Raw genomic sequence first — 16,038 nt, forward strand, 5'->3', positions numbered from 1 at the left:
GAACTAGCAAAACTAAGATCAGGTAAAAGGAAATCACAATACCTGTGCTAATATTTTACATATAATTAGTCTCAAAGATGGTATATTCAAGTCAGAGCTTCTATTTGTTAATCCTCAGTACATTGTAAGAAAATAGAGAATTATAGGTGTTATCAATGTTAGATGAATGAAAGTGCATGTATATTGCACATTTGCATGTGTCTGACTATTGCATGTAAATCCTTATAAAGTCCTATAAAATGTAATAAAAAACCCTTTCTCCCTGTATGTGGGTAATGATTTTATACAATTTAGAAGAGAATTATCTCTTTACTGCAGAACTCCATGGGATGATTCAAAAAACCTGTAGAAATGAACCATTTTCTACTGAATGAAACGGGTCAATTTATGTAGGATCCTATTGTTTTCATCCCCATTAAATTCCATAGAACTTTTCCATCACAGAAAGCATTCAGAAATGATGTATTAATTCTTGTATGTGACTGATGAGGGACCTAATTGTCCATATATGCATGCAAATACTTGATTTGAACATGCAGATTGAGTATTTGTATGTGTATGTAAATCCAGTGTGCACAAACATGATCAAGACACGCAGACAAGTGAATGACAGACTCATGGGCTACATGTTGGGTCGCAACTTTATTTATTTACTTGGGAAGGCCACTGTGCACCCATCGCAGCTCTCACATGCTAGGCATTTACCAGGGTCCAGGGCAGCATTCCGGACTCCTACCATACAACCAGTAACTTGGGGTAGACTGTCTGAGGCCCACCTCTAGAACTCAGCTCACCTCTGAATCCTCCCCACCCCTGTGTGTTTGAGGGTGGAAAGGTTCCCAGGAATCTCCCTCTTTTCCCACTGGCAAGAAGAATGCCAGTGAAATCCCAGGTCTCATTTACGACTGTGAGTTGGTCCCTTTTAGCCTTATCCATGTCAGACACTGCAACTTACAACAAGTGAAACAGTCTTACTTTTCCTAATAGGATTTTTTTTTATGTTTTACTGGTATAACTGAACCGTGCCTTCCTTATAGTACAAGGAAAGTGGAAACAAAAAAAAATCAGACCTCTTGCCACAAACAGGCAATCAGTCGGACCTGCAGCACCCTAGAGAACACAGCACCAGCACTGCAATTCAGGGAACGGAGGGCAGGGTAGCTAGGCCTGGAGCAAGAGACTTTTCAGAAGCATGGTGTGTGTGGGGGGAGGGGTTAAATAGGTGAGGAAGGGGTCATTTCCCCATCCCCAGCCAATGGGAAGGAGATGTGCCCAAGGACCCGCTTCCTGCATATACTCTTGCATATGTCCACCCCCAGGCACTGTGTACTTCTGCAGCAGTCTTTTCAAGATTCCTCCCACATTGATTGCAGGGGTGGGGGGAGCATTTTGTGCAGTTGTGCTTGCTTTGCTTTGAAAACCTGATGCAAAATATGGTAGATACATTGGTGTATTTATTTGGTGATGAAGGAAGAATATTGGAACTTGGATGACACCTGGTACCTTTGATGGAAATATTCCATTTTATGTCACTGCAACATATTCAAAAACAAAACAAATTCCATAGAAAGAATACTGTCAAGATGTCATCAATTGTGGACAAAGGATAGTGACATCTTTTCAGTGTCTGGTTCAGTTGCTTTGGGTCTTTGTAGATGCTTAATTTGTCAGATGGCTTCTTTATCACCACGATGCTGCTTACATTTGCCTACGCAGGTGCTATGACACCCTTGCTTTTCTGACTTTTGCACTCCTGGTATACTGGATTACATAGTGCTACTGGAATTTACCTTGGTGGTAAATACACAGATTCCACTTTGCAATCTATTTCCAGGTGCAGCTTTCCTTCAAGATACCCATCACCTTTGAAAACATCCCCATATGCTTTTAAAATTGGCTCCATTGTCCACAGGACATTTCCTTTTGCTTCTTCCACTGCAGCTGTAAAATGCTGATCTTGCTGCCTGATCAGGTCTGTGGCTTGTACTCCCCCAGAGGGGGTCTGTGGTGCTTACCATCCACAACCACAAACTTCCATTGGTACTGTTTATTAATGTTCTGTTTAATTACTATGAGGCCACATTTTCCTGCTGGCTGCATTATGCTCTGGTGGTATGTTATTAGATTGTGTCTGCTCTTTGTAATGGGTATGTTGGAGTACATTGGAGCAGGCCCTGCTATCCACCTGAAAGGGCATAGGGTGTTTCCCTATTAACATTGTTGCATGCATGAAGATTGGTATTATCACTTGTTGCTTTCCTGTCCCAAGAGCCTGAACCTGATATGCTCTCAGACCAAAGGAGAGAGTCATGATGTCATCACAGCTGTTTGATGTGCTCTTCCCTTCTGATTGAAGTCTGAATCTTTCTGAGGCCTTCTTCTGCTTTTGCATACACTGTCCGGAATGGTTTATCTTCCACATTCCTTGTCCTAGTGAGGGGCAAATCTCTTCCTGCGCATGCTATCTCCCACAGTAAATGCATCTCACTATGGGTATGGAACGCTGGCCACCTGATCTTCTTCTGTGTTGTCTATCTGCATGTATTTCTGGGGGCGCTGTGCTTCTAAGACTTTCACCTTTCTCTTAAGACTTCTGCTGCAAATGCCATGTTTAAGCATCTGTCTAACCTGAGGTCACCTTCCTGGAGTGGCCACACCTGCAAGTGATGATCCCAAGTGCTGCAGACTATCCTGTCCCAAATCAGGGAGCCTGTCAGTCCCCAAAATTGCATATAGCAGGCAGTGTGTGTAAGGCAGTAGTATAGGGGTTTATCTCCTCTCCTTCAGATTGGCCCCTAGTGAAAAACCTGTATTGCTCCATAGTTTCATTCTGCTTTGGAAGGAAATAGGTCCCTATGGCTCCTAGAAATGCTCTGCGGCTTGAGAAAATGGGTGAGTTTCAAAGTGGTGCAGATCTCACTTTCATGTTACACAATCAGGTAAAATGATAGTTTTACGTTCCTGCTGTTGTTATCCTCCTGCATGGTGAGGTCTGTTTACAGCCCTAGCTTTCACTGGACTAGGTTTGTGTCTGCAAAATCCAGGGCTCTGGTGGCCTTCAGACCAAATTCTATGGCTCTCACTGCCAGTTGCTTTGCTTCAGAGAACTTGCAGCTCAGACACTGCCACCATGTTTCATTTCCAAAGAGTGAAGCCTTACTTAGAAGATGAGGGACTACATCAAGGGAAGTGGTGACAATGGAAAAAAATTGGGAGTTGTGGTGGTTAATCAGCAGAACATTAGTTTCCTGTGAGATGCTATTGGCAAAAGGGCTGATGCAATCCTTGGATGCATTAATGGGATCTTAAATAGCAATAGAGAGGTTGTTTTACCTCTTTATTTGGCACTGATGCAACAGCTGCTGGAATATTGTGTCCAGTTTTAGTGTCCACTGGATATTGAGAAATTGAAGAGGGTTCAGATAAGAGCCATGAGACTGACTAAAGGATTAGAAAACATTCCTTATAATGATATACTCAAGGAGCCCCATCTATTTACCTTAACAAAGAGAAGGTTAAGGGTTGACTTGATTACAGTCAGTAAGTACTTACATGGGGAACAAATATTTGCTGATGGGCTCTTCAGCCTAGTGGAGTAAGGTATAACATGATCCAGTGGCTGGAAGTGTTTGACACCAAATTGGGAGGGATTACAAGCACTTTGAAGGACAGGATTAGAATTCAGAATGAGTCTGACAAATTAGAGAATTGGTCTGAAATCAACAGGATGAAACTCAATAAAGAGAAGTGCATAATAACTTAGAAAGGAAAAATCAAATGCACAACTACAAATTGGGGAATAACTGGCCAGGTGGTAATACTGCTAAAGAGGATGTGTGGGTCATAGTGGATCACAAATTAAATGAGAGTCAACAGTGTTGTGTAGTTGCAAAAAGGGGTAATATTCTCGGGTGTATTAACAGCAGTGTCATATGTAAGACAGAGGAGGTAATAGTCTTGCTCTGCTAGGCACTGGTCTCCGATGCAGTACTGTGTCCAATTCTGGGTGCTGTACTTTAGGAAAGGTGTGGACAAGTTGGAGAGAGTCCAAAGAACAACAAAAATGATAAAAGGTTTAGAAAATTCGACATATGAGAAAAGGTTTAAAAAATGGATGAGTTTAGTCTTGAGAAAAGACCCGGTGGGTGGCAGTCTTCAAATGTTTTCAGGACAGTTATAAAGAGGCTTGTGAGCAGTTGTTCTCCGTGTCCACTCAAGGTAGAACAAGAAGTAATGGGTTTAATCTTCAGCAAGGGAGATTTAGATTAGCTATTAGGAAAAACTTTCTAACTATAAGGGTAGTTAGGTCTGGATTATGCTTCTAAGGGAGATTGTGGAATCTCCACCATTGGAGGTTTTTAAGAACAGGTTGGACAAACAACTGTCAGGGATGGGCTAGGTTTATTTGGTCCCACTTAAGTGAGGAGGGAGGACTTGATGACCTCTTGAAGTCCCTTCCTGCTCTACGTTACTGTGATTCTGTGAATTTGAAGCTAGACACATTCAGATTGGAAATAAGATATAAAATTTTAACAGTAAGAGTAATTAGCCATTGGAAGAATTTACTGAGGCTTGTGGTCAATTCTCCATCACTGACAACTTTTAAATCAAGATTGGATGGTTTTGTTTTCTAATAGATCTGATCTAGGAATTATTTTGGTGCGATTCAATGGCCTGTGTTATACAGAAGATCAGTCTAGATCATCACAATGGTCCCTTCTAACCTTGGAATCTATGAATCTGAATGCAGGCTAAATTGAACAAATGGAACTTTATTACATTTAAGCTCTCCACATTCCCTGTTTTCCTGCTGTCTGGTCAATAATAGTCCCTCCAGGGGACATTGGCCCTTTAACTCCATGTCCCTTGCTTATGATACAGTGAGCTCCTTCTTCTTTGACTTTGCAGGTACTATATAACCCTTTTAGTCAAAATGTTATTGTGTTACAATGATTTTCAGCAATGTTATACAGATTAAATAGCATTCACAGTAGTAGAAGTGTTAGTTTCAGCAAAAAGCTGAAGCGCACAGTTGCAATCTAAAGCACATGGTTACAAAGTGGGGAAACATTTTGAGTTTAGAACCCTGAAAAGAAGTTATGGAGCCTAACACTAAAGCAATGTAGTTAACTGCAGTTTGTTTAGAATTGAAGTTTGGTAGCATTTTTAGAGTAGATTGAAAGGAAGTGCAGTGTAATCTTTTAAAAATATTATTTTGGTCAGTGCTCCAGGGTAGTAACTCTGGCTAATGGTGAAGACATTTGAAACATCATTTGTAAAATATTATTTGGCTTTGCAACTTAATGTTGTATTAATAGTTTAAGTACTTCAGGATTGTTGCAAATATGAGTGTAACTGTACAATGAAGTGCCTTGTTACGGAAATTCAAGGTCCCTATAACACTTCGATAGAGAACTCTTACTTATTTGAATTTGCAGATGTACCAATACAGTATACCTGATATTAAACAATAATATCTGCAGCCACTTAGTCATGGCCTCTGAGATCTAGGTTCTCCTGACTTTTTGGGGTTTCAGAAATCATACCAAATTTCATATCTGAACTCTTACTCTGGCCCAACTCTATATTTTTTGTTTCATAAAGCACTGTTTACATCACTATATAAATTATTTTATTGAACAATGATGTCCACAGTGCATGCATGTAGTTCGTTAGGTTCACAGTTATCCTGTTTGCATGCACAGTTTTGGGCAGAAAGAGGGGAAGACACAGTAGATGTACTTGTATTTTTGCTAGCATTCCTATTGTATTGATCTATGAAAGTTTTTGCACTAGAGTCTTACCAGATCGATAACACTTAAGTTACATCGTAGTTAAATTATAATATGAACGTTCCTCTTCCCTATGCCCTGGCTCTATTGCTGAAGAACCTTTGATCTGCATATCCAATGAGAAAGCTGATGTGCAGCTAAATGGTTAGGAACATAGTTGGTATAAAAATAGCATGCATGTTATGTATTTTGTAGCTTATGTTTATTTTATAGTGAATGCTGCAGTAAAACTACATATTTTTAGGTGACTTGCAGAATAAAGATGACTTTTTCTGTGGGCTGCTGTAATTCTGTGTGATTTAAGTGTAACTGACATGAAAATACTCTGGTCAGTGGAGAGTGATTAGCAACTTAAAGTTAAGTATGCTGCTTTTATATAAAAAACAGTAAATGACTGGTGGAGTTGAGAAGTTGTTCCAGCCATAGCGAAAGAAGGACAGGCAACACTTGATATGGATTTAATCAGGCTGCAACTTTATTATTAGATCTCTGGGATTATCCAGCAGATAAAAAGTGTGCACTGCAGGTAAACCCTGTTTATTTTGTAATTACCAAGGGTGGGGGGTTCCACCAGTTACCCGTCTTTTTCTATCCGGGTCCCTCCAGCAAATCTATTGCCGGGACCTTACCATCCACCCCCCCTCGTAGGAGGGGTAAGGTGGGCTATAAGAAAGTGGGGTTGGCTCCCTGCTGTTCCAATCACAGGAGCCCCAAACCCGCCGTTCCGTTCCTTTAACTAGCACCAACTTTTAAGTTCTTTACTAGGCCATTTATCTGGTCACTGGTTGCCTTCCCTATGGAGTACCTGCACTGGACATCTGCCCCACACTCAGGGCTGCCCAGAGGATTGAGAGGGCCTGGAGCAAAGCAATTTTGGGGACCCCTTCCATTAAAAAAAAGTTGCAATACTATAGAATACTATATTCTTGTGGGGGCCCCTGTGGGATCCGGGGCCTGGGGCAAATTGCCCGACTTCCCCCCCTCCCCCAGGTGGCCGTGCCCACACTTACCAAATATGTTGTGACATATAGCCTACCACACTTTTGTGCTCACCATGATAGGTTCTTCCCTAACACCTGCTGTGGGGAAGGCGAAAAACCCCCACTCCACCGAAGCCAATGTGGTGGTGAGGGGAAAAAATTCCTTCCCAGCCCCCCTAAAAAGGAGCAGCTAGCACAATGCCCACAGCAGGTTCAAGCCCACCTCAAGGGGAGGGAGGGTGGGTGCTGCCTTGCCTGATGCATGGAGGAAGGGGTTTCCAATGCCAGAGCTTGCACCTTTAACAGTGGCGGCTCCAGGCACCAGCGCTCCAAGCACGTGCCTGGGGCGGCGCACTGCCGGTCCCTGCGAGGGTGGCAGGCAGGCTGCCTTCGGTGGCGCTTCTGCGGGAGGTCCGCCGGTCCCGCGCATTTGGTGTCAATTCGGCAGCAGGTACGCTGAAGCTGCGGGACCAGTGGAACTCCCGCAGGTGCGCCGCCTAATCCGTGGGACCGGGGACCTCCCACAGGCGCACCGCCGAAGGCAGCCTGCCTGCCATGCCTGGGGTGGCAAAAAAGCTAGAGCTGCCTGTGACCTTTAAAGCCTTCCACCCTTACATTCCAAGAGGGTGAGTCAGTCCTGCAAAGCTGACCAACACCACCATTTTTGCAGCAGTTTCTGACCTTGTCCCCCCTGGCTCCCACTATAAAGCACTACTGTCTTTTTGGCAGGATGTAATAAAAATTAAAAATTGTAATAAACTTTACAAATGTTATATGCATTACTTGTGAGTTATTTAGTATAAGAAAACAGATGCCTAAACACTGCAAATTCTTATACTTGACATATTTTATTCTTGTTAGGCAATCACTTAAAAACGCGAATCCACAATTGGTAGGAATCTGTAGTTCAGCTAATTTTGCATTGATTTTAGTTTAAAAAGCAATTAAGATAAAATGGACAGCTACTCAACCATCTTAGGTTATATAAGTTTGATTTGAATTCTGTAACTTTCCAGGGAGAGCTTTTTCTGTTTTGTTTCGTTGTTTCTTTTTTTGCCTTGCCTTTGTTCCCTCTAAATTGTGGTATGTGAAATCTGCAGAACAAAACAATATTTTAAAAGGTTAATATTGATCTGTAACAAGAACAAAGGTATGGACTTTGTGAAAAAGAGTCCAAGATTATTGTTTTATAAAATACAGTATGTATATCCTATGGACCTGATCCTACCAAATACTTATTTTTGTAAGTAATTGTACTCACATGGGATTAATCCCAGTGTAAAGTTACTAATGTGTAAATGTCTGCAGGATCAGGCCCAATATGTGTGAACTCTAAGTTCTTGTAGATGTAGCAGGATTTAGTCCATTTTTATTGTATACTAATTTCAAAAGACTTGTTTAAATAATATTCATAACTTAGGTTGTCTCTTAAGTGTTGTTTGTAGCGGCAGCCTAAAATCATGATTCCTCACATATAGGTTCCCTTGAGATCTGAATGTATTGTTAAGAGTGTGATATATGATTGTTGCTGTATTTCTTAGTGTGTCAGTCACCTAACCTAGATCCACACACAACAACCATAAGCCATTTAGAAATATAACCACAGCATGCTTATCATAAAACTCAGGATACTTTTCCATCTAAATTTGCTTCATTAGGCTCACGTTCCGTAATACTACTGAATCATTAGATGACATGTAAAAAGAAATCATTTAGGCACTAATCTGGTAGTTGTGCAGATCCCCCATGTGTTTGATACATAAATGTACTGCAAACTAAATCATATGTTTCACTTTCTCATACAGAAAATATTTTCAAAGCTGTACAGATGCAGGATTACATTATGTTTTGAGTACTGCTTTCAAGATCTTTACCACAACTTCCATTGGAAAGGATAATCAACATTTTCCTTCAAAGATTGTATTGCTTTTTAATAGATTTCGATTGGATGGAGACCTAATCAAGTAATTTACACTAAAAAGCAATCACATGCTAAAAATTTCCAGAAATGTTAGCTTTCTGTAATGATGTATATAATAGTGGCAGCACTAGAGAACCATACTTAAGATAGGTCTTCTTTTGGTGATGATACATTTATTTTAAAGTAAGTTATTTCGGTTTCTTTTTAAAAATCTTTAAAAGTATTTCTCTTAAGAGCGTGGGAAACCCAGTAATAGTAATTGAGCTAATTTCTTGGGGAAATAATGCAAGCAGTTAGTTCTTAGATTGAATCAAGTTCATATAATAATACCAGGCTCGTATCTAGCACTTTTCATCAGTAGATCTCATAGAACTTTACAATGGAGGTCAGAATCATTATCTCCATTTCAAATACGGGGAAACTGAAGCAAATAGAGGGGAAGTAATATGCCCATTAGGTCAGTGCCAGAGCGGGAAACAGAACCCAGGTCTCCTGAGTCCTGGTCCAGTGCTCAGTCTAGTTCTTGGTGAGATGAGATGAGGGAGTGAGATGGATTGCATCAGGGTTTGTTTGTTTTTTCCCTTTCACACTGTTGCTTATTTAAATTTTGATAAACTTCATATCAACTACATTTTGGAAATATCCCAAGAAAATCTATGAAAACAAAATTTGAACTAAAAAAACAGGCAATCCTTATGGTAACCAAAGAGTACTGTGCTAATTGTAATGCTGGTGTAGAGATAAATAATGGCTGCTCCTGAAGTGTACTACAAGGGGACAATGACTTTCCCCTCCCCTAACCCCCCTGGTAGCATACTTGTTTTGGAGAAAGCCATGAAAGATATCCATGAGGCTTGAGCACTGGACATTTTTTCCTGGACAGAACTCCTTAGCCAAATGGGCATGGACAGCAGCATAGGGTGCCTGGCAAGATACTTTGTCCCTTGTGCTTGCTGGGACCAAGATGTTAGGCACAGGAGGATGGAACAGTACACATTTCAATTAGGGATGTTAGTGCTGCTGCACACAGTGCTCCCTCAGCATCTCATAAAGCATCTGCCTTGTCAAATGAAATATTTCATGTCACCTCTGCTATGGTACTGCAGGTCAAGTCCCCATACCACCACCCAAAACTCAAAGAAAAACAAGGGCACAATTTGGTCTCTAGGCTTTTGAAAGGGACAGTTATCCCCTTGAATACCATCTGCTTTTCATGTATACAGACCATCAAGTTTTCCTTGGGAAACCTGACAGAAAGCTTGAATGGAATGGAAAGACCTGAGGTACGCCCTGGGTATTGTACAGGTGCTGGTGTTCTAGAAATGCATCATGCATCCTCAGGGAATGGCTAAATATGCTAAAATATCTAATCAATCAAATCCAAAAAATAGAGTTTATCTTCTGTTAACTGTTGTTCAGGGAAGGGACTTCTAGGATTGGAATACAAATCACTCAAGTAGTTTCAGGGCCTACATCTGCCCTTAAATACCTCTGCCAGTTTTTATGGTTTAGATTTATTTCTTTTTGGTACAGTTGTCTCCCTTCTTGCTAGGTATGTGCATGGGAGGAACACAAATGGAAGACAAAGCTGGCTGACAATATAGCAGAAATGGCAACAGTTACTGTATACAGAGGTGTCAATTGTGCAAAGTAACCAAACTGAAAACAGAGATTTTTCCCCTCTGTGATCTTTTTCAATTACCATATTTTTAAATGTTATTTTGTAACAATCATAGTTTTTTTTTAAATCTGATTTTTAATTTTATGGTGCCACTTTAAGATAATGCTATGATTAGTTCTTAAGCCCAATACGTCAAGTCATTTTTGTGAATAGGCACATCACCCTTACACAAGCTCTGTCCTCACCAATATTTTTTTAATTTTTTTGTCACTAATGGGTTAATTAGTTAGTTTTAACTAATTTGTGCACTACTTGAAATAAAGAATTGCTGTCTCTGTAGAACAACAGTGAGTACAGCAGGTAACATCTGCCAACATTGCTGGGTTCTCTGATCATATGTGCTTCAATGCCTAGAAACAACAGGACAGAGTTTATGGTAGTTTTTGTGTATGCTTTAATTCTGAATGACCTTGCTCTGGTTATTATGGTTAGTATTTTTGTAACCTGAAATGGCTGTTGTATTGCTGCTGCTATCTCTAATGTAATACTGAGCTTAGTATCAAAAAAGGTTAAAGTCAGAAACATGACTTGAAAGAATAGACAAATAAAAAATATCAAACCAAAAACCTGACTTCAAATATCTTGCTGATGTAAATAATAATATGATGGTGTCTGTACATGGTTAGGAAGATGTATTTATAGTAAGGGAACTTTTATGTTTAGAGATACCTAGTTCTTTTAACAAAGACATTTCTGATATTTAAGTAATATAGTTAACATATTAATTCTGCCACTAATACATAGCACTTATATATCTCCTAATTCTCAAATCACTGCACAACTCCCTCTGTGATGTAGGTAGGTGTTACAAGTATTATTATCCTAATTTAACAGATAAGGAAACTTAGAAGTTGAGTAGTTTGATCAAAGCCACACAGAAAATCAGTATCAGACCTGGGATTAGAATTTGAGTTTTTGGCTCTTTAGCCCAGTATTCCATCCACTAGTCCATGCAGCTGCACTAATTTTTAAATTACATACAATACATCGCAAAATGTGGTTTAATAAAGAGATTTTAAAAAGTCATAGCTAAAATATCTCTCTTCCCTCTTATACACCCCCTGAAAAGGGATGAATATAACTTTTAAAGTAATCTTTCTCAACAGCTTTAACTGTAAATTCAGAATCTCGAGTAGTATTATTATTTTATATATTTTCTGTTTTATTGGAAAACCTGACTTAGTGTTTCACTGGTTTGACAAAGATGGATGCAAATTCTCTGTTTGGTCTGCATATGCAAAAAAAGAAAAATGTATACAGTACAGTCATTCTTTTTTTGTGTGTGAGAGGAACTGTGATAAATGTTAAGATGCTGTACTAGTACTTCATTATTTTTCAAAAATTGTGTTGCTATGCATTATTGTAATATATTGTACACAATTATCCACTTCCTCTAAATACGCCCAAGACATAATCCAACATAGTATTGCCAAAGTGCCATTATTATTATGTATTCTATAGTATGTCGTTAGATGCCTCTTTTTTTTTTAAAGGTCCTTTAGATATTCAGATTTTATCAATTCAATTGTGTTTATTTGGAGAAAGAAAATTTATTTTCTGGAAACAATGTAAAATATACTTGCTTAACAAATCATTGTTTTCTACACACAACCTAGCTAAGAAATACATTTCCCTCCCTCTCTCTCAAAATGTTCATTAACTGTTTGTGTCTCCAGCTGAACATGTCTAGGATTTGCTGTTAATTTCCCCCAATATTCTTGTATTAAAAAAAAAAATCTCCACAGTCTTGTCATTTTCTAGCAAATTCAGAAGCAAATTTCATCTTGTAGCCACCATTATGCAATATTTCAGCAAAATGAGGGTGATGATTATTATTTATTTTATTATATTATAAACTTTAGCACAATGCCAAACCTTTTATTGGGTAAGGTAAACTGTACACATCCAGTTTAAAGGTCCCTTAAATTGGATATTCTATTTATTTATTTAGCTGTTTTTATTTATTTTGTGGGAGTGGGGAGAGGGGAGTGGGTGTTTTTGCTAAGCCTGCATAAAACCGCTGTTATATACAAACAAACCAGAGCGATTCTACTGGATGAAGCCTATCAATGATACTGCAGGGAAAAAGGAGGAAAGATGAAGAATGGCTTTTTCATCTTGTATCAATATATATAGAATAGCATATTGGAAGTCATTAATACTGTCCCATAGACATTTTGAATAATGTAGGTGTAGCATAAGTAATTGGAAGTGCTTACATTCTGCCTTCAGACATTTCATTGCTCGTGAGTTAAAATTGGTTGTCAAGTGTGGACTCAGAGGACTGTGCAAGGTGCCCTATTCTGTCATGTGGTACATATTTAATGCTTGAAAGAACAAGTAAGGGACACGTGCAGGAGAGAGAGATAGTTGGACCAACACAGAGCTAGCAATAGCTCTAGTAAAAGACTCGGGATGGGGAGTATTATAGTATTGCATGTCTAATATACATATATTGGTTGTGGGGGCATACATAATCTTATCTTTGCCAAGCCAACCTTGAAAGCCTTGGTTTTGCCTTGCATCAGTAGCCCTTTTGTATCTTTCCTTTGTGTGCTTTTTTATTTTATTCTTTCCTGGGGTTATGAGCTATAGGTGCATCTAGACCTGATACAAGCACTGAGGCAGGCAGAAAAGCAGAACGGAGCAAACGCGTAGCAAGCACGACAGATGTCTGTAGTCATTTATATTGCCAGCACGTGGGTGCCGTTTGCTGTTTCCCCTTACTTCTCTTGTGTTCTCCTGGTGAGGAAACAGGAGGCACTTTGCAGCCGACAATGAAATCTTGGCAGCTAATTGCAGTCGTGGGAGATGCCCTTCAGGTAAGGCAGAAGAAGGTTTTAAACAATTTACGGGAGAGAGAGGAAAAAGGGTAAAGACAGCCTTTGTAAATGATGTGGAGCACAGACATTAAACCCATTGACAGAGATGCAGAGGGGTGGGGAGTAGGTGTGGTGGGGGGTGCAAATTGACATGTTTGGCTGCTGTTATTGTGTAGCTGCCTTCAGTGGCTTCTGAACATTAATGCAGAGAGGTTAGTGTTTGCATGTGGCTTCTGGCTGTGTGATTAGAATAGGGATTTGAGCAATTGATGGAATAAAACCCAAGAGCAATATTAGAAGCATGCTGATGGGTTTTTATATTATAAAAGGTATATGGTATGTAAGTGTACAGGGCTGTGCTTATGTTTATGTATGTATAATTTGTGGCTAAATATGTGTGTTTGGACGTATGCATGTATGCAGTGCTTATAGAAACTGAAATGTGGTGGGATTAATTGTTCATCCTTTCTTTGTGCCTGACTGAAGTTTGTGTGAACTTAATCTTCAAAGAGATGTTTAACTTTCTTTTGATGGGATATATATTAGCATTTATATGAAATACTGCAAAGATCTAATTAGGAATAATTTTCTAAGATACAGTATTGCTTTTAAATAGACACTTTACAGGATTACTGACCAAATAGGTAACATCTTTAAGAAATTTAAGGTACCTGAATACTTCCTATTGGTGATACATTAGCATGTTAGAACAGGTGCACTTTCTTATTGATGTTTTTAAAGTTGATCCTTTGTAATTGTGTAGTGTACATGTTAGAGCATGAGTGGATAGAGTGTGGCAATATTTTTATAATTAAAACTCTTCTACCTTTACATATAGTTGAATAAACTTTGTTAAAATATATACTGAAAGAATTTGCATATTTCAGAAAAAAATGGATTTAAGGCTGACAAACTTGTTCGATTACAGAGTAACTGGTATATTGTGAACTACTTTGAACATTTTCTTTCTTTTAAAAAAAAAAGGTTTCAAAATGTAGAACAATATTCAGGAAAATAAGGTGTTAAAAAAATCCTTTTCAGACAGAGCAGGGGTGCCATACATTTTAGACAACTTACTGCTTCCTCCAGCACAGTTATGTAGTGCAATGTTGTGTACTGTGTATTTTACATAGTTAGGAGCTGATAGCAAATATCTCAGTTTAGGCGCTATAAAATCACACTTGTAATACTGTACCTTAAGGTACTTTTCAGATATTTTAATCAGTTCTGTATTTCAGTATGTAAAATGATCTAAAACAATATTTTTTCATTCCCATACATACATACTCTATTAAGGCAATATGGTTTGTTAGAGAAGTATTGAAACTTTTATTTAAATAAGTAGGCAGTTAGTAATTTATTTCTGGTAGTATTAAATAGCGGTATTTTGGGTTCCAACACTCTTCTGTTAAAGTCTGACTGTTTTAACATTCTGTTAAAACATTTTGATTCCCTTTAATTATCATAACATGTATATTGGTTAATACTGTATTATTTGCATTTTATATTGATACATACTAGAGTATGACAGTTTGACTTTTGGAAAGTGATGCAAAACCCTCTACAGCTGTTCCATAATCTGTGTTGCATCCCCCTCCTCAATAATCAGTGAAGTACTGATACCTGTTTTCATGGCTTTCATTTATGAATAATTGAAAAAGCAGCAATAATGGACTTTTAGTTTGATCCTTAAAGATGGGGGGCGGTGTCTGTGTGTATGTGTTCACATAATCAGTCACTCGATCTTATATCTACTGAAGGATTAAGTGAATTGTACTTCTCTTGGTAAAAATAGTATCCGACTATTTGCTCTTCAAAATGTTATATGCTCACTGTATCTTATGTTCCTGCTGTATTTCTTTTAGTGCCGTAAAAGAATTTATATTTAGTCCTTATCTTCCTAATATGTAATATGTTTACATTTGCCAAGAAATCAACAGAGGATTTAATTAAACTACTTAAAATGTCATACCTACGTTTGGAAGACAGTAGGCTTAAAACTTTTTTCTTCTTTCTGTTTTCCATGAAACAATTTTATTCATTTGGTTGAATAAAAGGATCACTCTTTTCCAAAAGGCGTTATCTTCTACCTTTATAAACTTTAAATGAGTCAAAATATTTCAGTAGTTCCTTTAAAGTAGGAATGCTTAATATTTTCTACATAATTGTTTCATTTCACTTACCTGTTTGGCTTTCCTTATAAAATTATACATTTTACCATAAAATAAATAAATATGAATGCAATAAATAATAAACCTTGTTTTTGTTCTTAATTTTGCTAGAGGCTTGCACTCTGACTATGTTTACATTTAAATTAATACAGCATAATCAGCAATATTTTATAGTGATGTGAAATGACAAAAACATTGGCAAACCAAATGTAAGGTCAGAAATGGGAGAGAAATGAAACATGATCAAGTATTGTTCTTATGTGATTGCAGCAGAAGGTAAGAAATAACACACAAAGTGATTCTGAGAAAAATGTGTATAGTTTTTTACAAGTGAAAACATCTTATCCAAACTTGTTGTGATGTTTTATTAAAATATTTAATATTTAAATGAGAGTTCTTTTTAAGCTAACTCAAGCTCACTGAAGCAATCTTTCAGCCTCTTTTGCTTTATTTAGATGGATATTAGGTTTCAGGCACTTTTCTACAAATTATTTCATCAGAAGGCATTAGACTCTTAGAATTATTAGAAGAGGCCAAGGGCTTTCGTATGATTATTCTTCAGTAGTTAAGATGAAATTTTTGGGGACCAGAAATGCAGTTTGGAACTTACCTCATAGAAAAGCAATATGGCAACTTTTTAAGCGTATTCACTTAGGGAGAAATATTGGTTC

At 38.2% G+C, this 16,038-nt stretch overlaps 1 protein-coding gene across 3 annotated transcripts in view; it reads left to right on the top strand.

Annotated features, from left to right (window-relative positions):
* Positions 1–16,038, top strand: part of RBFOX1 (RNA binding fox-1 homolog 1) — a 2,584,986-nt gene that overhangs the window by 1,384,788 nt on the left and 1,184,160 nt on the right. Inside the window, exon 1 of one of the 3 annotated variants that reach the window (XM_044979737.1) lies at positions 13,137–13,196. The exons of the other annotated variants lie outside the window; for them this stretch is intronic. Coding sequence (XP_044835672.1) covers positions 13,152–13,196 — 45 coding nt within the window. The 5' untranslated portion in view covers positions 13,137–13,151. Of the gene's footprint in view, positions 1–13,136; positions 13,197–16,038 lie in introns of those variants that run through there. 3 annotated transcript variants of the gene reach the window in all.

Source organism: Mauremys mutica, chromosome 11 (genome assembly GCF_020497125.1).
Source record: "Mauremys mutica isolate MM-2020 ecotype Southern chromosome 11, ASM2049712v1, whole genome shotgun sequence".
Lineage (NCBI taxonomy): Eukaryota > Metazoa > Chordata > Testudines > Geoemydidae > Mauremys > Mauremys mutica.